The sequence below is a fragment of the Microcaecilia unicolor genome, chromosome 2 (assembly GCF_901765095.1).
Source record: "Microcaecilia unicolor chromosome 2, aMicUni1.1, whole genome shotgun sequence".
NCBI classification, from domain to species: domain Eukaryota; kingdom Metazoa; phylum Chordata; class Amphibia; order Gymnophiona; family Siphonopidae; genus Microcaecilia; species Microcaecilia unicolor.
The window spans coordinates 148476973-148503223 of NC_044032.1; the positions used below are offsets into that span (position 1 = coordinate 148476973).

Genomic DNA, 26251 nt, shown 5'->3' on the forward strand with positions numbered 1-26251 from the left:
GTTTTTTGAATTAGCGTTATGATTTCTAAATTTGTATTTTTATATGGTTTTTTACTATGTTTCCAAAACTATACAGCATAAGGCACTTATCTTTTGTTTTCCGACAGGGTCCCGTTTCACTGTATCAACTTTATCAAGGCAAACCTCATGCTTATGCCTTCTCAAATTATTTAAGTATTTGTTCAGGAACAGCGTCTCTTTCCCGTTTAGAAATCATAACGTTAATTCAAACAACGGAGGTTTTGAGCCAATGAAGAGTCCGGTCCACGTGAGTCACACGATATTCAGATAGTGACCGGGGACAAACAGAGGCTTTCCTCCATCATATGAATGAATGAGTATCGCAGTGCAACATCCACTAACTAGATATTGAATGTTGTTCTTTTGATTTGAGTGGTAGAGTCCTGTTTGATTTGAAGTGATCCTTACTGAAATTCCTACAGTGATTAGAGTTAACAGAAAGCCTAAACTGCTTAATAATATACCTAGAACATGATATTTGGTGGATGTGTTTCAGTCTTCTAATCAGATGATTGAGACCATTATTTCTACAAGGTCTAAGAATGTATTTATTAAGAAACGACAGGCAAACATTCAAACTTAAGAATTGTGCAACGGGATAAGAATTTTACTAAACCTGAAGTTACACCACCATTTCCTTGCTTATATTTTAATGCTCATTCTTTAAATAATAAGTCCTTTGTTAGTTCATGATTTAATCATTGATAATGATCCAGGTTTTGGTTATAAAACCTGGATCATTAAGGACTTTCCAATTCATTAAGACCTGGATGAATGAATTGGAAAGTCCTATTTTATGATAGATTTGTCCTCCAGGATATAGTTTTCTTCACTCATGTCAAACTAATAGGAAGGGTGAAGGAGTAGCTGTTATCTTTAAATCTTTTTTTTAACTTGAAACTTGTTGAATTTAAATTTGTAGAAGGTTTAGAGCTAGTATTGTTTAAGTTAACTGATGCTACTATGAAGGCATCTAATTTGGTAGAAGTTTGTTATCTATTGCCCTCCAGGCTTATGGTCGAGAATTCAGCAGATCTTGTTTGACTTAATTTCACACTATGCTTCCTTATATGCTAGATTTTGTTTTAACTAATTAGCACAAATAATTGGCTTAACAATTATTGGCACTAATTAGATTTAATTGCCATTTCTTTGCAATCTGAAAAAGGGGGCATAGAAATGGAAGAGTCATGGTCATAACGGGGAAGTTCCTAAAATTAACATGTGTTGTTATAGAACAACAGGGATATGCGCCTATATTTGCATCATGTTTCAGCTGGTACAAATAGTTGCATCTAAAGTTAGGCACGATTCCCAGGTATAAGCACTGTTCTATAAACTGCTCCTAACTTTAAGCATGGCTTATAGAACAGCGCTTTTTTTTTTTGGCACCAATTTTTTTGCCACCATATATAGAATCTAGCCCAGTGGTCAGACCACAGAATTGTAGACCAGGATAAATCTGATAATGAAATATGAGAAATAGGGTTGTGCATAAATGTAACTAAATCTAGTTGATGTCACCTAAAACTTTAGGATCAAGATTCTTAGGGTGTAGATTGATATCACTCAGTAATAAATTACTATTCAAGTGTAATGAGTTTCTAAGAACAAATTCGTAGAAAGACTCGACAGCAAGTGACAATTTACCTTTACAAAAGTACCCCTAATGCATGCAGCCTTGGTGTCTGATCTGATGCTGACCGATCCCTGGGCCTAGTATCAGTGCCCGATGTCAAGATAGGTGGAGACCTTCCTCGATGTCAGTGCACTCCCAGTAGATGTAGAAGACTTAGAAGCCATAGAGGCCAATGCTTCCTGTGCTGACATTGATGTATTGGCCTTCAACGAGCCAAAAGGTGCTCCTGTTGAACCTTCCATGACTGCTGAGTTCTCAACTGAATTTTTAATCAGAGAGAACAGGAGTTAGGCTTATAGTCAGGTCCAAGGAACCAGATACTCCAAGAGTGTGGGTCTGTGAGAAAGATTATCTGATTACGATGGGTGAGGTGAAAGAGGGAGAAGCATGTCCAACAAAACTCTTCCAATGAAACCCAGGAGACGAAGAAAATATAATAGGCTTGATTTCATGAGTAATTGGATGGACTCGACACAGCACCATGTTTCGGCAATAATGCCTGCCTCAGAAGTCTAAAATTTACAAACATATCAACATACATGCACACAACGTAAAAATACAATACATAAATGTCAATTATAAATACAGATATCTACAAAATATGCAGAAAACAAGGAGCAAACAGAAATCGCTAAAATATTAGATTCAAAATTAAACAAAATTTACAAAGTGAAGATGTATATATTGCATAAAATGTACATCGATGTAAGTATATGCATAACTTTTACAAAAAGATGACCATGTACAAATAATTCCAAAATAAGAGAACTAACCTGTATTTAGGTTACTACACCCAAACGTAATAGTGATTGATTCAAAGAGGTACTAAATATAAATCAGTCTATAACAGAGAGAAATATATTAATAACTAATTGCTGATCTACAAAATAATATACATATAGAGATGAAAGGGAGAACAAAAAAAAAACATGCGTAATTCTGAAAAAGTACATAAAAAAATATGTAACAAAGGGGACGTGGTAATTGTGATGGTCTGAAACAGTGATCAGATGCAGATAAAGAATACTGTGTAGATGGACACAAGCAAAGGTGCATAAAGAAAATGCTGAACACTGCAAATAATGTGAGCATTACATAAAAAATGGCAAAAGTGTGAAAGATGAATGTAAAAACAAAATTAACAGTGACTTGATTAATAATCAGTGAAAATACAGAAAATATAATAAGCAACATGAACATAAATAGATCTCATTGATGCTGACACAGTGAAGATATAGAAATAACGGAATGAAGCCATGAGGTGGGGCAGGGGGGGTCTTCTGAGACATTGAAAACAATTAAACTCCTCAATCTTGAACTAACAAAAAAGGGCAGTTTTCAAATTGAGGTTGGAGCTGCAGCCTAACTGGCCCAGCCACTCGCGAAAAAGAAGGAAACTTAAAAGTGCTGCAAACTCTTGAATAAAAATGAAAAAGGAAAAATATATGAAGGAAAAAGGACAAAAACCCACATGGGAAGAAACTTGTGAAAAAAAATACAAACACTGAAGGAGGATACAAAATGCATCCGCTCCGCTCCACAGTAAAATGAAGACTAAGGTACCCACACTCATGTGTCAGACACATGAGCGGTGGGACCCTACTAGAAGCTTCTACATTACTCGCTAGTCAGCATCCATGCCGGACTCTGCCAGATGCGTCATGTGCAAGAATGTAAAGTCCTGCTTGTCTTCAGAAAATTCAAAAAATCTAAAGCTATATAGAAGTAGCAGTGCACAGGCAAGGAGTAAGCAGGTAGAGAGTTGAACAGTATAATCAAAGAGGCCGGAACAGCAGATCAACAGCAGATGATTTTTACGGTTGCATTTAAGAAAAACTGATTCTAAATTTCTAAATTTATGCCTCATCTAAAAATGACAATTAGATTCACTGGAGAAATGAAGCCCTATTTCAGAAGACTACCTAAAAATATATGTTTTATGTTGGTCCAAAACATACACATACCAAAGTTTACCTTAACAGGAAGAGTTTTATTTTACAAAAGGGAAAAAAAAAACTTACTCAAAATGGGGCACTGGGAAGCTGAACAGTGTTTAAACTAGGATCTAATCATGTTTTTGAGTATAAACTGTTAAAAAAAAAATTCTGACCATTCTAGGGGATTCACAAACTTTCTCAGAATGGAGTATAGATGTATTAACTGGATTTTTTTCACTAGTACACAAGTGTGATTCCAAATCCAGACCAATAAAATAATTTTTCTTCTTGTTTTACATAGTAGTTAACTGATTTGTGTGTTTTAATTCCATTTTTACCTTAAAAAGGGGCATTTGTGACTCTTGGCACTAGTTAATATAGGTTGAACAATACAAGTGAAAGGGAATTACAGCAAATATAGTGCCATACTACTGGCACTACTTTACTCTCCACACCTCTTATCACTCCTAGGGAGTTTTACCTTCCATCTCACAGTGAGGCATTATTCCAGGAAGATTTCACCCAGGATGGGGTCAACATGAGAAGGAGTGAGGGGGAAGGGACAGTAGCCGGGGATTAAAGGAAAGGCACAGCCAGCACCATTCTAACTTGTGCCACATACACTTTACAAGTAGGGAAAACATTCTCTCAGTTCATCTCATTTAACAACTGAATTTGTTAAAATATCTTCAAAGAAGGATCTAGAGCATAATTGTAAAGCAAAAATGACATTTGCTCAAAATCAACATCACATGAACATAAAAAATTAATTTTTTAATGATGAAATTCATAATTCATTTAAATCAGAAAATGCCAAGAATAGTTTAAAGAGACATTCCATTTATAATCACCTAATTCCGTAAATGTCAGTAACTGCGGTGATGACTAAATGATTCTGAAATACAATATGCTTGTGTTTAATGATATCAATAAGCCTTCCAGGAAATTTCATTTGTGATAGATTATTTGTTTCTCTGGTGCCTACAAAACCATCAAGAGAAAGAGTGAAAGAAAGGAGGGAAACCCCTTTACTTTTACAAATCAGGCACTCAAGCAGCAAGATTGTAACATTTCTTTTTTAATTTTAAATAATTCTTTTTAAGGATTTTAAAATTTATAAGCATAGCCGTAACCACCTACGTCCTCCAGCCCCCAGGAACCCTATTCAATAATCAATGCAATACTCAAAACGGAAGTAAAAGGCAGCAGCTTTATTCTTGTAATTCATGATAAAGCCATATATTTCTCTACCTATAAGTGATTGTTACCGAACTGCCACCAACTCCTGTCTCCCCAGCCACAATCTGCAACAAAAGCCAATAACTATACATTACGTTAACAGATGCTGGTAATTTTTCATCATATCAATACATGCTGGTAGTTCATATTTTTTTAGGATTTATTTGCTTGCCATAAAAATTGAGTCCCTCTGTACTGGCCATTGTCTTTGACCTGCTACATCTGTAAAGAGCAATCTGACTTTGGGTCTTATTTTCAAAACAGAAAAATATTCAAAAAAGCAGCATTTGGCCATTTTATTTGCCAAAACGTCCAAACTGCCATTTTCTAAACACATTTTTAAGACCTTTTTCTATGTAGTTCATCTGCAGTGCGTCCAAATCACAAGGGGATGTGTCTGAAGTGTGTTGGGTACAGGCTTTGGGCATTTCCAGAGCTTGGACATTTTTCTGCCATAACGTAACAAAGCAAAAATATCCAGGGCTATAATTTAGAAGTTTTAGTCTAGACCTGTTTTTATTGCAACTAAGTTACAAAAAGGTGCCATGAATTACCCGATGACCACTGGAGGGATTAAGACAGACCTCCACTTATTTCCCCAGTGGTCACTGACCCCCCTCCTACCCCATACCAGCCTCTATGACAGCTTCAGATGTTATGGCCAGGCCTATTAGAGCAGCAAGCAGGTCCCTGGAGTAGTTTAGTGGTCTGTGAAGTGCACTGTAGAGAAGGGGACCCAAGACAATATCCCACTCTATTACACTTGTGGTAAAACATATGAGCCCTCCAACCCCCCCCCCCCAAAAAAAAAAAAACTACTGTATCTATATATAGGTGACACCTGTAGCCATAAGGGCTACTGCAATGGTGAACAGTTGGGTACAGTAGGTTTTTGGTGGGTTTTGTAGGGCTCACACATTCCACCACAAGTGTAACAGTTGAAGTGGGATATAGGCCTGGGTCCCCTTCCCTACAGTCTAGTTATATCATTTGTGCAGTTCTTGGTAAATGGCGCACATATCTCAGGTCCTTCTCCAGTATCACTCTAAACCTGTGCAGCAAACCCTGCCATATTTGCTCACTGAAATGAGTGATGACATGTGGAAGCAAGACCTCAAATGTGTCAATAATTTGAATGTTAGCTTTCCATTAGAAGATGTACATTTCTATACTGCAGTGCCATAACAACCAGAGACAGCACTTCACCTTCTCAGCCTGAAAAGATAAAACAGCAGTCTAAAGGTCACTATCTAAAGACTAATCATCATTGCAAAGGTTTTAAATTCCCTTTACAGATTTGGAAGGCACCTAATATCTGCTGAAAGTTTACAATGTGCACCCTTACCTGTAATTTACTACCTCTATACAGTAATTTGCTGTGTCTCTTATATTTTAATGAGATATATTTACAAAATATAAAAATAAAGATTTAAAAAAAAGAGAGAAAGAGAACTTTTTTTTTTTTTAAATCATATATTGCTCGAATACTGTGGAAGTCTCCCATTATCAGGAGGTGGTGGAAGAATGGCTTTTTTTGCCAAATAATGGGAGAATGAGTAAGCTACAATTTTTTTCAAATAATCTTTGACTAATAAGGGCAGTTGAAGAAGACAGAACTAAAGTAGGTGATTGCAAGAGTTGACAAAATATATATTGTTAAGATGACAGGGGTCTAATATATTTTAATGCCGGCCTCAACAAATTTTCTGTGAATTTAGGAGCAAGGATTCCCCACAGGCCTTTCTGATGTAAATTTGTGAACTAAAAAGCTACATCAGAAGGTGGGAGCTGGCAGAGGATGTACTTAAACCTTCAGAGAAGGTAGACAGCTTTACTATAACCATTTACCCAAAACTGCACTCTTATGTATATGTATATGTATGTATATCTATATATCTATATCTATCTATCTATCTATATATATAGATATAGATATATAGATATATATATATACAGTGCAATCAGCTTAAGTGCAAGGGTCTGGGACCAAAGAAATACATGCAGTTAACCGGAGCGTGCACTTAACCATTGTGACCCAAAGAAGCTTGACATCTGATAAACATATGTACAGTACTGCTTATTATACATACAGTACACAGTCTCCATTAACTGATGTTAGGCTTACTTGAAGTAATCAGTCATAGTCCTCTGTACACTCTTGTGTCTATGAGTTCCATACACTACGTCTGCCAGACAGTAAAAACTGTCATAGCACTGACATCCAGTGGCCTCCAGATAGGCCCGCATGGTGTTGAGACTCTCCAGTGCTCTTGCAAAAGTGACAGGAGGAGGTTGTTGAATTTTGTCAGCATGTGCCTCGCTGCTCATTTCATCATCTGTTTCATCAACAGCCGTTGCCTGCGTGTAGGCGCATATCTCAACATCAGTGCTGTCGTCAGCTGTTTGTAGATCGTAATCAACAGCTACGTAGTGATGAAACTCCTCTTCAGTAACACCAGCTGGGATGTTAATAGCCTGTTCACCTGACGCGTTTGCAACAGCTGCATCTGTTTCGTCCCTCTCCACATCCTGAACAAAGCTTGCCCGCTTGTAGCAGTTCACAATGGCTGCCTGTGTAACATGATTCCAGGCTTCTTTCTGCATATGTAGGGAATCCAACAGTGATAGATTACAAGCCAGTTCAACAGCACGTTTATCCTTGCCAGTCTGGTCATCCATAACGCTCATCAGACAACGTAGCACAAGAGCCCGATAATGTTTTTTGAAATTGGCTATTATGCCCTGATCCATAGGTTGGTTCAGAGAGGTAGTGCTTGGTGGCAGGAAGACCACCTTGACGTTAGACAGCCTGACATCATCCCTGCGTGCAGCACAATTATCACAAAGCAACAAAATCTGACGCTTTTGTGCCCACATTCTAGTGTAACTTTTTTAGCCACTGCTTCCAAATGTCCCCAGTCACCCATGAATTTGCGTTAGCCTCGTATGACACAGGAAGTCGCTTAACATTTTTGAAGCAACGGGGCTGTTTGCTCTTTCTAATGGCGAGTGGTTTCAACTTCTCACTCCCATCCATATTGTAGCAAAGGAGGATCGCCAGTCGGTCCTTCGACGTTTTACTTCCTGTAGTTTCGGCTTGTTGAATGCAAGTGTTTCATCAGAAATCGCTCGCCAGTAGAGACCGTTTTCGTCAGCACTGAAAATGTCACAAGGTGCAAACTCATTCAAGATGGTAGGAAGAACTGAAACAACCCAATTTTCAGCACCAAAGTCATCAGCGTCTTGTTATTCACCATGCTGTTTCTTGAATTTTATGTTATTCCTTTCCTTCCATCTTTCCAAACATCCACAGTGACTTTGAATTCAGTTAGTCCAAGACTTTCAGCTAGCTGATTAGCTTTCTCCATAAGCAGTGGACCACTGACAGGAAACTGTCTGCTCCTGACTTGAGAAAACCACCGAAGAAGAGCATCTCCTACATCCTCAGCTTTTCCTGCCCGTTTACATTTCCTGTGTGGATTTGTATTGTTTTGTCAGTCTTCCAGAAGCAGATCTTTCTGTTTCAAGATACGTGAAATTTGACTGGGATTGACACCATATTCTTTAACAATAGATGCTTGACTTTGTTTGTTTTCTAATTTTTAAAGAACTTCTATTCGTTCAGCCAGTGTTAAAGTCTTACAGTTGCGTGATGAAGGCAGTAGTAAAAACAGGGGCGAGAAAATTTTTATATTAAGGAGAAGGCCTGGTTGGGAATCAGCAGCCTGGTTCCACCCTGGTTAAGGTGGAGCCCATCATTCTGGAATAGGCTCCCCCTTCCCCAGAATGTTACCCAGTTCCTTATAAATCTAAAACCCTCCTCCCTGCACCATTGCCTCATCCATGCATTGAGACTCCGGAGCTCTTCCTGTCTGTGCGTGGAATGGGGGGCACTTCAGAAAATGCTATCCTAGAGGTTCTGGATTTGAGAGCCTAAATTTGGCTTCCAGAACCTCTCTCCCACGTTTTTCTATGTCATTGGTACCCACATGTACCAAGACAGCCAGCTCCTCCCCAGCACTGCATCCCCACCTGTATCCGCAAAAGTCAATGCTGTTATTTACTTGCTCACAGTCCTTTGTTTCCTCCCAACCCCAACAGCATCCTGTGTTGTTGTTGTTTGTTTTTTTTTGATGGTATACACTATTCAACCATTGATGGTTCCAAGCCTCAGTCTGGTGTTTCAGCTGCCTCTCTGGGCATTCCAAGCCTCATTCTGGCACTCAAATTACCTCTCTCTGTGCATTCCAACCATCATTCTGGAGTCATCTGAGATTTTGACTACACACCCGTGGAAATCCCGTGGTAATTTCTTCCATTCCCTCAATCCCCATTCTCGTGCAGCTCTCTAATTACCGAAGCTGCTTGTAATAGAAAAATCTGCAGTTAGGCAAATAATGATATGGTTTACGATGGATTTATTTTGTTTCTGACAAGGGACTAGGATTTAGCTCATACCTTTATCATTAGTAGTGCAAGGTGAATTACATTCAGGTAAGTGGGTATTTTCCTGTCCCCAGAGAGCCTACAATCTAAGGCCCCCTTTTACAAAGCCATGCTAGGGGCTGCTGGTTTGGTAGTGTCGCGCAGCTTTGTAAAAGGGGGAATAAGTTTGTATCTGAGGCTGTAGAGGACTAAGGGTCTTTCTCATTATCAGAAGGAGCAACAGTGGTATTTGAACCCTGCTTTCCTGGTTCTCAACCCATTCAAAATTAGAACAACAGATTCAGATCATCACCATATAACATGCTCCATTATAAACAATAAAATGCTCCATTATAACATGCTCCATTATAAAACTAATATCTCCATTATAAAGAACCAAATGCTCCCTATCCCTATCCCTCCCCAATCTCTTCCCCCTCCCTCCGCTGTCTACCACACGAACTCACTACCCATCCTCCCCCGTCCTGCTCACTACTGCAATACCCTACCTACCCCTATCCCCCACCTCACCATCCCTACTGTCCTCCTCCTCCTTCCTAGCTCTGAACCTCCAACACCTCCTTCCTGCCATGAACCCTTCCCCATTCCTCCTCAGCGCATCCCGCCTTCGGCGCCCTACCTCCCCCACCCTTCTCCGCTCTCTCTTGTTCCTTCTCCTGCTATCCGCGGGAGACATCAATCCCAACCCAGGTCCACCACACATGTCCTCGTCCTCGTCTCATCTATGCAAACGTTCCCGCGATATCTCCAATCTCATCTCCATTCCCCTCCTCCCCCCTTCCTCCCTCCCCTTCTCGTGTGCCCTGTGGAATGCCCACTCAATCTGCAACAAACTTACCTTCACCCATGATCTCTTCATCTCCCATTCCCTTCATCTGCTCGCCCTAACCGAAACCTGGCTCACCCCCGACGACTCTGCCTCAGTCGCAGCCCTTTGCCACGGAGGCTACCTTTTCTCCCATTCGCCCCGCCCAGCTAGCCGTGGTGGCGGCGTTGGCCTACTACTTTCGCCCTCCTGCAGTTTTCAACCCCTCCTCCTACCACAGTCTCACTGCTTCTCATCCTTTGAAGTCCATTCCATCCGTCTATTCTACCCGCTGCCACTCCGAGTTGCAGTCATTTACCGCCCCCCTGATAAGTCCCTCCCTTCCTTCCTTCGATGCCTGGCTCTCCGTTTTTCTTGAGCCCTCATCCCCATTCCTCATTCTTGGTGACTTCAACATACACACTGATAACCCATCCGACTCATACGCTTCTCAATTCCTCAACTCTAACCTCCTCCTTCAACCTCCAACTGAGCTCCACCACCCCTACTCACAAATCTGGTCACTGTCTTGATCTCGTCCTCTCTTCTACCTGCTTGCCCTCCAATCTCTGTGTCTCTGCTCTTCCCATTTCTGACCATCATCTGATCACATTCACACTTCATCACCCTCCCCCTCAGTCCCGCTTAACACTAACCACTACCTCCAGGAATCTCCAGGCTGTTGACCCCTCCACCTTATCCGCTAGTATCTCTGATCTCCTCCCGTCCATCATGTCCTCCGAGTCTGTCGACAAGGCTGTTTCCAATTACAATGCCACTCTCTCCTCCGCCCTAGACACCCTTGCACCGTCCGTTTCCCGTTTCACAAGGCGCACCAATTCCCAGCCCTGACTTAACCCTTGCACCCGTTACCTTCGCTCTTGCTCCCGATCGGCTGAACGCATATGGAGGAAATCTCGCACCCATACTGACTTCATTCACTACAAATTCATGCTATCCTCCTTCCAGTCCTCCCTATTCCTCGTCAAACAGGAATACTACACCCAACTGACTAATTCCCTCAGCTCTAACCCTCGTCGTCTTTCGCCGCCCTCAACTCCCTCCTCAAAGTGCCCTCCACTCCCACCCCCCCCCCTCACTCTCTCCTCAATCACTGGCTGACTACTTCCACGACAAGGTCCAGAAGATCAACCTCGAATTCACCACTAAACCTTCTCCTCCTCTTCATCCTATCATCCACTCCCTCAACCAACCAACCCAGGCCTCCTTCTCCTCTTTTCCTGATATCACCGAAGAGGAAACCGCCCATCTTCTCTCCTCCATGAAATGCACCACCTGTTCCTCAGACCCCATCCCCACCAACTTACTTATCACCATCTCTCCTACTATCACTCCCCCATCTGTCATATCCTCAACCTCTCTCTCTCCACCGCAACTGTCCCTGACACCTTCAAGCATGCTGGAGTCACACCTGTCCTCAAAAAACCTTCACTTGACCCTACCTGTCCCTCCAACTACCGCCCCATCTCCCTCCTACCCTTCCTCTCCAAAATACTTGAACGTGCCGTTCACAGCCGTTGCATTGATTTTCTCGCCTCTCATGCCATCCTCGATCCGCTTCAATCTGGCTTTCGCCCACTACACTCGACAGAAACGGCATTATCCAAAGTCTGTAATGACCTGTTCCTCGCCAAATCCAAAGGTCATTACTCCACCCTCATTCTCCTCGACCTATCCGCCGCTTTTGACACTGTCAATCACAACTTACTTCTTGACACACTGTCCTCTTTTGGGTTCCAGGGCTCTGTCCTCTCCTGGTTCTCCTCTTATCTCTAAACAAAAAAAACAGCACCACGGGCCTTTAAAAATGGAACACAGTTCTTTAATGAATGAGCCTTGACAAAAAGACCCGACACGGGCCGTGTTTCGGTGACTAGCACCTGCGTCAGGGGTCACAGTGATGACGTGGAAAACTTGGGGAATAACTCAAATATATTCCTCTACAATATATTATTCCTTACCCCACATCTCATGTAGTAAAAGCTACAAAGCACCAAGGCACTTTCACTTTCTGTATCAAAATGGATACAGAAAGTGAAAGTCTTTTTGTCAAGGCTCATTCATTAAAGAACTGTGTTCCATTTTTAAAGGCCCGTGGTGCTGTTTTTTTTGTTTGGACTTTAGTTTGTACTTTGTTCCCTCTCTTTTGTTATCTCCTCTTATCTCTCCCATCGTAACTTCAGAGTACACTCTCATGTTTCTTCCTCCACCCCTATCCCGCTCTCTGTTGGAGTCCCTCAGGGTTCTGTCCTTGGACCCCTTCTTTTCTCTATCTACACCTCTTCCCTGGGCTCCCTGATCTCGTCTCATGGCTTCCACTATCATCTTTATGCTGACGACACCGAGCTTTATCTCTCCACACCTGACATCACTGTGGAAACCCAGGCCAAAGTATCGGCCTGCTTATCCGACATTACTGCCTGGATGTCCAACCGCCACCTGAAACTGAACATGGCCAAGACCGAACTTCTTGTCTTCCCACCCAAACCCACTTCTCCTCTTCCTCCACTCTCTATCTCAGTTGATAACACCCTCATCGTTCCCGTCTCTTCTGCCCGCAACCTCGGTGTCATCTTCGACTCCTCCCTCTCCTTCTCTGCGCATATCCAGCAGATAGCCAAGACCTGTCGCTTCTTCCTCTATAACAATAGCAAAATCCACCCTTTCCTCTCTGAGCACACCACCTGAACTATCATCCACTCTCTCATTACCTCTCGCCTTGACTACTGCAACTTACTCCTCACTGGTCTCCCACTTAGCCACCTATCCCCCCTTCAGTCCATTCAGAACTCTGCTGCACGTCTTATCTTCAGCCTGAACCGATACACTCATATCACCCCTCTCCTCAAGTCACTTCATTGGCTTCCGATCAGGTACCGCATTCAGTTCAAGCTTCTGCTACTAACCTACAAATGTACTCGATCTGCAGCCCCTCCTTACCTCTCTACCCTCATCTCCCCTTACGTTTCTACCCGTAACCTCCGCTCTCAAGACAAATCCCTCCTTTCAGTACCCTTCTCCACCACCGCCAACTCCAGGCTCCGCCCTTTCTGCCTCGCCTCACCCCACGCGAGGAACAAACTCCCCGAGCCCATACGCCAGGCCCCCTCCCTGCCCATCTTCAAATCACTGCTTAAAGCCCACCTCTTCAATGTCGCCTTCGGCACCTAACCACCACACCTCTACCCAGGAAATCTAGACTGCCCCAACTTGACATTTCGACTGCCCCAACTTGACATTTCGTTCTTTAGATTGTAAGCTCCTTTGAGCAGGGACCATCCTTCTTTGTTTAATTTCTACAGCGCTGCGTAACCCTAGTAGCGCTCTAGAAATGTTAAGTAGTAGTAGTAGTAGTATAACATGCTCCATTTTACAGCTATTATCAGTTACTATGTATCTGTTTTTACATGCAGAGATACGCAATAAAAAAGACGATGCAGAAAAGTCAATTACATATCAGGCCAGTATGCTATGTAAAAAGGTATATATCAAGTTTTTTCATATTATAGTTGTTGATATTCACATAGAAAAAAACAAAAAAAAAGTTTAAGACAACAATGTTCTGTGGCGCTCATGGGCACAAAGTTGCAGACTGCAAAGACCAAAGTCCACTGGTATCGCTGTGGAGAATATGCAAAATATACAGAATAGAACCTGTGCCTTTCTACACTCAAAAGATCCCCAACAAATAAGATATACCTCTCCGAGAGCTTCATAGCGCTTTTGGTTCCACCTGTGCAAGTCTTCACGGTAGTTAAAAACAAACGGTTCTCCAGTTTTTATGTGCCTGAGCTGTCCCTCTATAAAAGAAAAAAGAAAAGCAAGCAATATTACATTTATTTTAGGAGCCTTGCAAACACTTGTGATGTGCTTTTTTTTTTTAAGGTGGAGAATTATACTGTTGACAATAAAAGATGATTCATCACAGATACAGTGTTGCTGCCGTTTACAGTGGGAGATTACACTATTCTTTCTAAATTCAACTTCAGCTGATTCCACTGAAAGGAAACAGACACTACAGCAAGAGTGCTGCTATCATATTTCATTCCAGTTCATATTTATTGCTGGTCTCCACATTAAAAAAAAAAAAAGAACAAGAAAAAGAAGAAAGTACAGCAAACTTTCATCTCTGGAAACACATGTTCAAATCCAATGCAGACTAAGAGCCTCAACATTAAAGGGTTTTGCTGCAGGCACAAAATGGAAAACTCCCTTTTGAAAACAGCACCAAACATTTTTGGTCTCTGTTATGTACATGGATTTGTTACAATGCACTATCACACAAGAGACCCAGGTACAAGGCAGCATACACCGAGAATCTTTCAGCATCAGATTATAAGATGTCGGCAGCAACAGCAACAATACTTCAAACAGTGCTGTACAGGGCAATAAACATGGGGAAAAAATGAAGGAAGATGGATAACATTACTGAAGAAAGAATTCAATCTGAGCGAGGTCATCTGAACACACTGGTCAGATGTTATTAGTTGAGTCATGGGATGCAAAACATCCCAACATAAGTAATCACACACAGGCCTGGCTTAACAAGTTACAAATAATGCACACATCTAGGCATTTTTCAATTAAAGGAAACATTTTAAATGCCTGAAAATTAGGAGCATAAATTTAGAGGCATAACCTTTATAGAAATTTAGGTCTTATATACCACTAATATCCCCTGTTTAGGGATCAATGTGGTTTACATCAATATTGGAACAAAAGTTTCAATATTATAAATAAGGCATTGGGTGAATACTAGGGGATTGTGGCATGATGGTTGTGTGTATTATCAATCTGAAGTCTAGAACTTCTGTGTGTATTATCAATCTGGTGTCTGGAAGTTCTAGAGTTTGTTAGGGGGTCCATGATTGGTGATCGTTCTGTGTCTGTGTACGTGTGATAGTTCTAGAAGTTCGTTATGGGATCCAGGTTTTGTGCTTGGTCTTTGATATTTGCTTTTAATGCCAAATAGTAGAACGTTACAGTTGTCCAGGTGTGGTAGGATGAGCATTTGAACTAGTAGTGCGAAGGCTTTTTGATCAGAGGATGACCTAATTAGACGCAGTTGCCTCATTCTGAACATAGTTTTCTTCCATAGTTGGTTGATGTAGGCTGTGAATGTTAGGGAGGAGTCTAGCATGACTCCAAGCACTCTGGTTTCTGATTCAACTGGGAAGATATTAAAAGGCCCTTAGTACTGTCTTTTCCCCTTCTTCTGCCATCCGCAAACAAATTCAGAATTTTTAAACAGAACCATAAAACTAGATGTTAGAAGGAAGGAGATGTGCACAATTTGGTGTCCACCACTGTAGTATTTTGTAAGCCACATTGAGCCTGCTAATATATGGGAAAATGCGGGATACAAATGTTACAAACAAACAAACAATACTTTCCTACAGCTCCTTTGGGATCCCAGCTCAATCAGAGCTGACATCAACCTGGCTACAGCCCCAGGAGCAATCATCATCCCAAAAATGTCAAGGCTAAAGTGACCCACTGAAGACATATGCTTTTCAATATTTTATATTTAAATTTATTTATTGAGTTTTTATAACAAGCAAAAACAAAATTTTTCTTGTACAGAAACACAGAGCCACATTATTACAAGAATTAATATAGCAATTAAACATTCTCTCTTCCTTAGACCACAACCTTGGTTGAAGGGGCGATAGGTAACAAAGGAGATTTTATAAGCATCAATTAAACAAAGAAAAACTCGGCTTAACCTGATAACCATATATTGTTTATAACTGAAAGTTATTATTTCTCTAGCGGACTGCTTAGTTTTTTCTGGTCCAAGAACAGCTGTAGCTGCGATGGTTCTAGGAAAATATACTTATTCCCCAAGTATGTGATCTTACATTTACAGGGATATGCCAACATAAATGTAGCTCCCAAATTTTTTAACTCATTGCGCAAGCTCAAAAACATCTTTCTTCTATCTTGCGTGGACCTAGAAACATCCGGGTATACCCAAACTTTTTGTCCATGAAATAATTTGGAAGTATTTTTAAAGTATAAGTTCAGTACATGGTTCAAATCTTGCTCAAAAATAAATTGAACTATCAGAGTTCCTCGATCTTTAATTTCAAAGGTAGAATTTTCCAGAAAATCAGTAATATTTTGTTCTGTTTCTTTTTGACCTTTAGAATCTTGGTTCTTAACAGGTATATAAAAAACCTTATTGCACGGAGGAATACTTGTAGCAGGAATCTGTAATATTTCATACAGGTAACTTTTAAAAAGGTCAATTGGATTCAATAATGAAGAACGTGGAAAATTCAATAGTCTTAAATTCAATCTTCTAGTATGATTTTCCATTTGCTCAATCTTTCGTTGTATCTTAACTTTTTCTTCAATCAAGGCTCCTACTGAAACCTTAATTTCTTTCATTTCTGTATTGAACTGATTCACTTGGCTTGCGCAAACCATTTTTACCTGCTCCAATGAGGCATCTACTTTCTCAATCTTACTCACTATTTGGTGAATTTCAATTGTAGAATTCTTTACAGCCACAGTCAAATCTTGAACTGCTCTCCAAACAGCCATTAGGGTACCTCCTCCTGAGCTCTCTCGGGCCTCCCGGCCTCCCCAGCCTCCACAGCAGACAATTCGCCGACTGGTATCGCGGCTTCTGCGCCTTCCGCGTTAGTCGCGCTCCCATCATCCACTGCACCGGCCGGGCAAGGAGGAGGATTCAGCTCCGGTGGTGTGAGCGATATCTCTAGTCCAGAGGATCCGGGTGCTCCTTCACCCAGGCTCTTCAGCGGACTCACCAATCCGGTATCGAACGGTATTTGATGTAGAAAGTTATCCAGCGTTTGCTGCGAGGGGGAAGATGTTCTAGCCAGCGCCAATTGGCTTCTTATCACCCCTTTTCGTTTAGTATGAGGCATTTCTTTAGGAATCTAAATAGCAGCGTTTCTGAACAAACTCTCCACACCGTCAGGCCGCCCTTTTCAATATTTTAAATAAAAAGCTACCAAATTATTTTCCAATTTAGGATGAAATACACCAAGAGGAAGAGAAAATTCTCTCTGCACCTGCTGAAGACACTACTGCAGTTAAAACTGGATTACTAGTTTACTGTCTCTGAATTTAGAAGTTTAAGTGACTTCCACGGGTAATCCAGTTTTTAACTGCAGTAGCTTCTTCAGCAGGTGTAGAGAATTTTCTTTCCCTCTTGGGGAGATCCGGGAAATTATAGACCGGTGAGTCTGACGTCGGTGCCGGGGAAAATGGTAGAGGCTATTATCAAAAACAAAATTACAGAGCACATCCGAGGACATGGATTACTGAGACCAAGTCAGCATGGCTTTTGTGTGGGGAAATCTTGCCTGACCAATTTACTTCAATTCTTTGAAGGAGTGAACAAACATGTGGACAAAGGGGAGTCGGTTGATATTGTGTATCTGGATTTTCAAAAGGCGTTTGACAAGGTACCTCATGAAAGGCTACAGAGGAAATTGGAGGGTCATGGGATAGGAGGAAATGTCCTATTGTGGATTAAAAACTGGTTGAAGGATAGGAAACAGAGAGTGGGGTTAAATGGGCAGTATTCACAATGGAGAAGGGTAGTTAGTGGGGTTCCTCAGGGGTCCGTGCTAGGACCGCTGCTTTTTAATATATTTATAAATGATTTAGAGATGGGAGTAACTAGCGAGGTAATTAAATTTGCTGATGACACAAAGTTATTCAAAGTCGTTAAATCGCGACAGGATTGTGAAAAATTACAAGAGGACCTTACGAGACTGGGAGACTGGGCGGCTAAATGGCAGATGATGTTTAATGTGAGCAAGTGCAAGGTGATGCATGTGGGAAAAAAGAACCCGAATTATAGCTACGTCATGCAAGGGTCCACGTTAGGAGTTACGGACCAAGAAAGGGATCTGGGTGTCGTCGTCGATAACACACTGAAACCTTCTGCTCAGTGTGCTGCTGCGGCTAAGAAAGCGAATAGAATGTTGGGTATTATTAGGAAAGGTATGGAAAACAGGTGTGAGGATGTTATAATGCCGTTGTATCGCTCCATGGTGCGACCGCACCTTGAGTATTGTGTTCAATTCTGGTCGCCACATCTCAAGAAAAATATAGTAGAATTGGAAAAGGTGCAGAGAAGGGCGACTAAAATGATAGCGGGGATGGGACGACTTCCCTATGAAGAAAGACTAAGGAGGCTAGGGCTATACAGCTTGGAGAAGAAACGGCTAAGGGGAGACATGATAGAGGTATATAAAATAATGAGTGGAGTGGAACAGGTGGATGTGAAGCGTCTGTTCACGCTTTCCAAAAATACTAGGACTAGGGGGCATACGATGAAACTACAGTGTAGTAAATTTAAAACAAATCGGAGAAATTTTTCTTCACTCAACGTGTAATTAAACTCTGTAATTCGTTGCCGGAGAAAGTGGTGAAGGCGGTTAGCTTAGCAGAGTTTAAAAAGGGGTTGGACGGTTTCCTAAAGGACAAGTCCATAAACCGCTACTAAACGGACTTGGAAAACTCCAAAATTCCAGGAATAACATGTATAGAATGTTTGTACGTTTGGGAAGCTTGCCAGGTGCCCTTGGCCTGGATTGGCCGCTGTCGTGGACAGGATGCTGGGCTCGATGGACCCTTGGTCTTTTCCCAGTATGGCATTACTTATGACATATTTCATCCTAAATTTGGAAATAATTTGGTAACTGAAAAAGTAAAAAAAAAAAAAAAAAAGCTTATATTTCTTTTCCAGACTAAAGAAAAAAACAGAGAAATACAAGTGAAAGGGAAAGGAGATGAGATTTGATCAGTGCTTTTTTTTGTGCCGGTATGCGCCAGTACAGCGTACTTTTTTTTTAGATCTGGCTCACCTGCCCACTCCCTTCCGTTCGTGCACCCGTGCTCCCTGCTTTGAAATCATTTGTTTAGCCGAAGTCGTGGTGAACCGACAGTAAAAGCAGCAGGCAGGCAAGCTTGCCTCCTCGTCACTTCCCTTCCCTCTCAGTGCGTCCCGCCCTCACGGAAAGGAAATTACATCAGAGGAAGGCGGGACACGCTGAGAGGGAAGGGAAGCGATGAGGAGGCAAGCATGCCTGCCTGCTGCTTTTACTGCCGGTTCGCCGTGACTTCGGGTAAACAAACGATTTCAAAGCAGGGAGCACGGGTGCACGAACTGAAAGTCGGGGGGGGGTCTGGGGTTTGAACAAATCGCTGGACATGGATGGGAGGAGAGGGCAAGGGAGAGAGGAAAATCGCTGGACATGGATGGGAGAAGAGGGCAGCGGAGAGAGGAAAATCGCTGGACATGGATGGGAGGGGAGAGGAGAATCGCTGGACATGGATGGGAGGAGAGGGCAGGGGAGAGAGGAGACATGCTGGACTTGGATGGGAGGGGAGGGCAGGGAAGACAGAATTGCTGGACATGGATGGGAGGAGAGGTGTCACGATTGTGGCCGTGACCCCTCTTTTGACTCACCTTTTCTGCCAGTCAGCTCATGAGCTGGCTTCTTTTATGCATGGTTGTGTTTGTCCTGTATGCTCCTAGCCTCACTGTGGTGTGGAGTGTAGGGTTTCTACTTCCTATGGTGTTCAGGTGTTCAGTGTGTATTTTCTGTATCTGTCATATAGGGTTTCCACTTTCTCTTTGTTTCAAGCCTCACTTTGGGTTCTGTGTATTTCCTGTCTCTGTCCTGTTTATAAGGAGGTGGTTCACTTTCATTCAGGGCCTTTGCAACACCAAAGGTCCCCAGGTTATCCTGTGTGCTTGTGAGCACTTCTGCCTAGATTCTTGTTGCTTTGTTCTAGTCTGTGTGTCTGTGGGCACTTCTGTGTCTTGTCTTCTTAATTGTGGTGCCTGTGTGCACTTCTGCCTTTAGCCTTAGTTCTGTTGTTTGTCTGCTTGTTTGCTTTGTGTCCTGCCTAGTCTGCCTTGCTTGTTCTAGTCCCCTCTACTTTAGCTTCAGTTCCCTTCCTGCTTGCCTCAGCCTTGCAAGCCTTCAGCTTTGGTTCTGTCCCTGCTTTGTCTATATTTACCCTGGTAGTCTTTAGCTCCAGTCCCCTTCCTGCTTGCCTCAGCCTTGCAAGCCTTCAGCTTTGGTTCTCTCCCTGCTTGTCTGTCTTTAACCTGTTTGTCCATAGCTTCATCCCTACCCTGCTTGTGTCTACCTTGTCTGAGTATCCTGAATCCTGTTTCTGCCAAGCTTGCTTGTAAATCCTGAATCCTGCCTGAGTATCCTGAATCCTATTCCAGTCAAGCCAAGTTTGTTCCAGTATCCGGTTCCAGTGAAGCCAAGCCAAGTCCGTTCCACTATTTTGTTCCACTCCAGTCAAGCTTGTTCCAGTGAAGCCAAGTCCGTTCCAGTATTTGGTTCCACTCCAGTGAAGCCAAGCTTGTTCTTGTATCCGGTTCCAGTGAAGCCAAGCCAAGTCCGTTCCAGTATTTGGTTCCACTCCAGTCAGGCCAAGCTTGTTCCAGTATCCGGTTCCAGTGAAGCCAAGCCAAGTCTGTTCCAGTATCTGGTTCCAGTCCAGCCAAGTCAAGTCCATTCCAGCTTTTGGCTCCAGCCCAGTCAAGCCAAGCTTGTTCCAGTATCTGACTCTAGCAAAAACAAGTGCATCCTGAATCCTGCCCAGTCTTACTTGGAGGGTTTTGCCTCCTGTTGCCGCTCGAAGACAGTAGGCCAAGGGCTCACGTTGTTCCAGAATTCACGCCTGGTTGTTTAAAGCCTGGGAACATGACAGGATGGCAGGGGAGAGAGGAGAATTGCTGGACATGGATGGGAGGGGAGGTCAGGGGAGAGGAGAATCACTGGACATGGATGGTAGGGGAGGACAGGGGGCAGAGGAGAATCACTGGACATGGATGAGAGGGGAGGGCAGGGAAGAGAGGAGACTTGCTGGACATGGATAGGAGGGGAGGGCAGGGGAGAGAGGAGAATCGCTGGACATGGATGGAGAGGAGAGCAGGAGATGGAAGAGAATTGCTGGACATGGATGGATGGAGGAGTTGGCGGGGAGAGAGGAGAAATGCTGGACTTGGATGGAGGAGAGGGGAGAGAGAATTATTGCTTTATATGGATACAGGGGAGAGAAGAGAGAGGAGAAATGCTGGACATGAATGGAGGGGAGGAGAGAGGAGAAGTGCTGGACATGGATGGAGGGGAGGAAAGAAAAAAGAAGAAGATACACATGGATGGAGATGAGGGAAAGGGAAGAGAGGAGAAAAGCTGCACATGGATGGAGAAAATAGGCAAAAGCTGGATCCATGTTATACCTCCTCCAGTCAATTCCACAGAGAACAACCCAGCTTTTACTTATGGATGTAGGGCAAGAAATGAAAAAGAAAGGAGGAAAGTAAATAAATAAATGGAAAGGAAGCCCTGAAAATGGTGCTAAGAGAATAGATAGAGAGCAGCAGAATCAGAGACTGGGACCAATATGGATAGAAAAACAAAGTCACCAAACAAAAAAAGCAGAAAAAATCATTTTATTTTCATTTTAGTGTTTGGAATATGTCCAATTTGAGAATTTACATCTGTCTTATTTTGCACTGGGTATACTGGAGCTGTAACAGCTTACAGAAATTATTTATAATGAAAAAAATCACGTTATTTTTTTCTCCTATACTAGTATAATATTTTCAATGATGTCTGTTTATATGCGCCATGGCTGGTAAAAGGGGTGTGGCTATAATAGAGGTGGAGCCCTATGTGGTGAACCCACTCATAATGAGTACCGGCACCTTTTTTCTACAAAAAAAAAGCACTGGATTTGATATACCGCCTTTCCATGGTTAAAATCAAAGCATTTTACAAATTAAATACAGGTACTTATTTTGTACCTGAGGTAATGATGGGTTAGATGACTTACCCAGAGTCACAAGGAGCTGCAGTGGGATTCAAACCCAGTTCCCTTGGATCTCAGGCCACTGCACTAACCATTAGGCTACTCTTCTACTCCGTGAAGGTGATGAAGGAATTAGCTGCACCACTCTACATATTAGGCTTCTCACACTGACTTAGCTGAAACTGTCTACATCATTTTTTATTTTTAGAAGAGGTTTATTTATTTAATGGAAATTATTAACTGCTTTTATGAAGAGATTCACCAATGTTACATTTATAATTAAATAACACAAACATATGTATTTTTGAATTGTCTAAGGAACTATTTATTTGTTGAAGAAAACTAACCAGAACAGCAAGCTTATCAATAGAGTTAAAAAGCCTGTTTGACAATTATGATTGTTCTTTAAGCTTACAATCCTCCAAACATCCATGGTTAACTAATATTTCCTAAAAAAGAAAGCTCTACCTTCTACCTGCTGCAGTAAAAGTGGGGTCTTGGAGCGTTAAAAACTCGCAAACGAACCTTTTCCGGAGATGGGAGGGCGGTAGAACGAGAGGACATGATATGAAAGTGAAGGGGGGCAAACTCAAGAAAAATGTCAGGAAGTATTTTTTCGCGGAGAGAGTGGTAGATACTTGGAATGCCCTCCCACGGGAGGTGGTGGAGATGAAAACGGTAGCGGAATTCAAGCATGCGTGGGATAAACATAAAGGAATCCTGTGCAGAAGGAATGGATCCTCAGAAGCTTAGCCGAGATTGGGAGGCGGGGCTGGTGTTTGGGTGGTGGGGCTAGTTCTGGGCAAGACTTCTACGGTCTGTGTCCTGAAAATGGCAGATACAAATCAAGGTAAGGTATACACAAGAAGTAGCACATATGAGTTTATCTTGTTGGGCAGACTAGATGGACCGTGCAGGTCTTTTTCTGCCATCATCTACTATGTTACTATGTATGTTGCTATCTCCTAATGTGTTTACAAGTATGTAGAAACTCGTTACCAAATCAGTTTTTTTTTTAATGAAAATGAATCTGAAAAAATTAAGAATTACTGCTTTGTAAGTACAGTATGTAGCTACCTACCTTCTAAAACTTACATCTGAAGTACTGATTAATATGTATTAAAAACAATAAGAATGCACTTTCACTAGAAAATAGTGAGTTACAGAATGCTACTGACTAATAATTTAAAGTAGGAGTAGACACCCCTGGTTTGATCCAAGTACTGCAAATCAGTCAGGTTGACAGGATATCCACGAGATGCATTTTCATATGCTGCCTTTACTGCACGCCAGCTTGCATATTAAATATGTATATCCTGAAAATTACTGATGTATGGCACTTAAAAACCAAAGCTGCTTAGCCCTGACTTAAACAATGTTTTAAATTGATTTGATATCAATATTCTATATTTGTGGCACTTCTATCGTATTACATACACTTGTTTAATTCGATAAGCCAGTTTATTGAATATGTATTCACAGTAGGGAAATTGTATAAAATTGAGAGCAGGGTGAAATCAAAGAACATCTGTAATCTGTACTTTCACAGTTTCAAACTACAAAACAGTCTTCTTTAAGAGCTTTCTTGATTAAAAATAAAAAAGGTCTGAACTTCCCAGCCCTGTCACTAATGAGATTTCTTCCTTCACTTCAGCATTCTTTTCAGCCAGTCACCTCAAAGAGTAGGATGATCTTCCAGCTTCAGGCTTATCACTCTTCAAGGTTTCAGATCTTTTCCATCTGCTAAGGAGCTCATTTTAGAAACTTACATACCAAGTAAAAAAAAAATCATCCCAATTAGGTGAAGGCATCAAGTTCACTAAACTTGAAATTAGCTGCAATCAAGTTTGACATGATACCATAAACCAGTAGGAGACCTAAAATAATTCAGTGTTCCTTATATATATTTGGAATGGTTACTACTTATACATCAGCATGTCAGCATAAGAAGTTGTACTAATATAATTTGTCACCAGAGAATTCACAAATGTAATATAAAGGAAAGGAATCGACTAAACACAATCTTCTTCTCGGTGCTTGCAACACTACCTGTTTAAAAATATATACTTTTCTTTAAAAAAAAAAAGCATTGGCAAATGGATTATTTCCCTGAGCACAAGTTTTGCTTCTTCTGGTTGGCAGGAATTAAAGCAGTCATGTTTCAGAAGTATTTGTTCGAGAAAATGTAGAACTTGGGAGGACAGAAAAAGCACAAGAGGTCATAAAGCCCCATTAAAGAAAATGAGCTTGGGGGGGGGGGGGGATTCCAGAAAAATTATTTGCAAGGTAGATTTGGGAGTGTCAAAGACCTTCTCAAAAGGAGCTATGAGAAACTGATATAGTTTTCAGGCTCTGCTGCCGGCCTCTATCGTAGACAGAATGCTGGGCTTGATGGACCTTGGTCTGACTCAGTATAATTCAGAGCAGAAAGATGGCAGTTTTCAACACAATAGTAGGTCTGTAATTGAAGCACATTCTAGTTGGTAACTCGGTGCAAGCCATGATGAAGTAACATTCACTGAACATGGAGAGAAAACTGTGCTAGGTCAAACGCTCATACCCTGCAGTCAACCTAAAAATAGTGCAGGACATGCTCTTTAGAAAACTGCATCATCATGTCTGTCGCATAATACATTATGGATAAAATCTGTGAAAATGTAGAGAATGGACTCTGATGAGACATAGAAAAATGCATTAGGAAGGCACTTATACTGGATGCTAAATAATCTAATCTCTCTAGTTCATTAATATTGTCATTGGGTGAAATAAATGATTGGGTGGGAGAGAAAATATTTGGGTGAAAACAGTACAATCCTTTTATATGTACAGTACACTGCGTTCATATTATTCAAACCATAATATCAGAATTCAGCAATAGTGACATAGCAATTATTTCCATGACAGGGAATTGTAATATGTCAAAGCAAATGCTGGGTTGTGCTAACAATGCAAGAATCTGTCAGAAGTTGTCCGATTACACCAAAATTTTCAATAATCTGCCAAGATGGACAAGGTAATCTAGAAATAGTGCATGACAGTTAAATGGGATTTCAACAGAATATTATATTTATTAAAGCAACAATCCAGTAAGATAAGTCACTCTGTAGAAACAAGAGATTAAACAGGCTCCCTACAAGATTTTCATGTCATGTTCACTCAGCTTACAAGTCAAGCTGGGTTTTTGTGTCTCAACTACATCATCAATCTGAGGAAAATGAAAATGTGTTCTTTCTTCAGACATCACCAGAAGCAGTAAACCTGTAGAAATCTCAGCTGATGGTATATGAAGCAGCCTCTGCAGTAACAGACAAAATGTATACTCAGTACATAAGAATAGCCATACTGGGTCAGACCAATGCTTTATTTAGCCCAGTATCCTGTTTCCAGCAGTGGTCAACCAAGGCACAAGTACCTGGTAGAAACCCAAATAGTAACAACATTCTATGCTACCAATCCCAGGGTAAGCAGCGGCTTCCCCATGTCTATCTCAATATGACGTTTTCCTCCAGAAACTTGTCAAAACCTTTTTTAAACCCAGATACGCTGACTGCTCTTACTACATCTTCTGGCAAAGAGTTCCAAAGCTTAACTATTCGTTGAGTAAAATAAAATATTTCCTATTTTTTTAAGCATATCAATGTAACTTTATTGAGCATCCCCTAGTCTTTGTACTTTTTGAAAGAGTAAAATAAAAAATTGATTCACTTCTACTCGTTTCTACACCACTCAGGATTTTTCAGACCTCAATCATATCTCCCCTCAGCCATCTCTTTTCTAAGCTGAAGAGCCCTAACCTCTTTAAACTTTCCTCATATGAAAGGAGTTCCATCCCCTTTATCTTTCTAGTAGCGCTTCATTGAACCTTTTCTAATTCCGTTATATCTTTTTTAAATACGATGACCAGAACTGAATGCAATACTGTAGGTGAGGGCACACCTTGAAGCAATACAGAGGCATTATAGTATTCTCAGTCTTATTTACCATCCCTTTCCTAATAATTCCTAGCATCCTGTTTGCAGAAGATTTTAGCATATTATCTACAACGATACCTAGAAAGAAGCCAAGAGGCATACATCTGGCAAAAGCAGAAGAGGAAGAACAAATGTCTAGAAATGAAAGGAGGAGGAAGAAAAGAATATTTTCAGGTGCATTAGTGAAAGGAGGAAGGCTACAAATGGAATTGTGAACTACTTTGTGGAACGCGATGAGGAAAAAACAAATGTGCTAATCAAACACTTCTGTGTTCACAGAAGAAAATCCTGGAGAAGGACCACACTTGGCTGGTAAAGGTACATATGAGACTGGAGTGAATACCGCACC

At 41.5% G+C, this 26251-nt stretch overlaps 1 protein-coding gene across 3 annotated transcripts in view; it reads right to left on the reverse strand.

Moving 5' to 3' along the window:
- Positions 1-26251, reverse strand: part of FAM172A (family with sequence similarity 172 member A) — a 636319-nt gene that overhangs the window by 557244 nt on the left and 52824 nt on the right. For all 3 annotated transcript variants that reach the window (XM_030193388.1, XM_030193389.1, XM_030193387.1), the window contains exon 4: positions 13808-13908. In XM_030193388.1, the coding sequence (XP_030049248.1) occupies positions 13808-13908 (101 nt within the window). The remainder of the gene's footprint in view (positions 1-13807; positions 13909-26251) is intronic.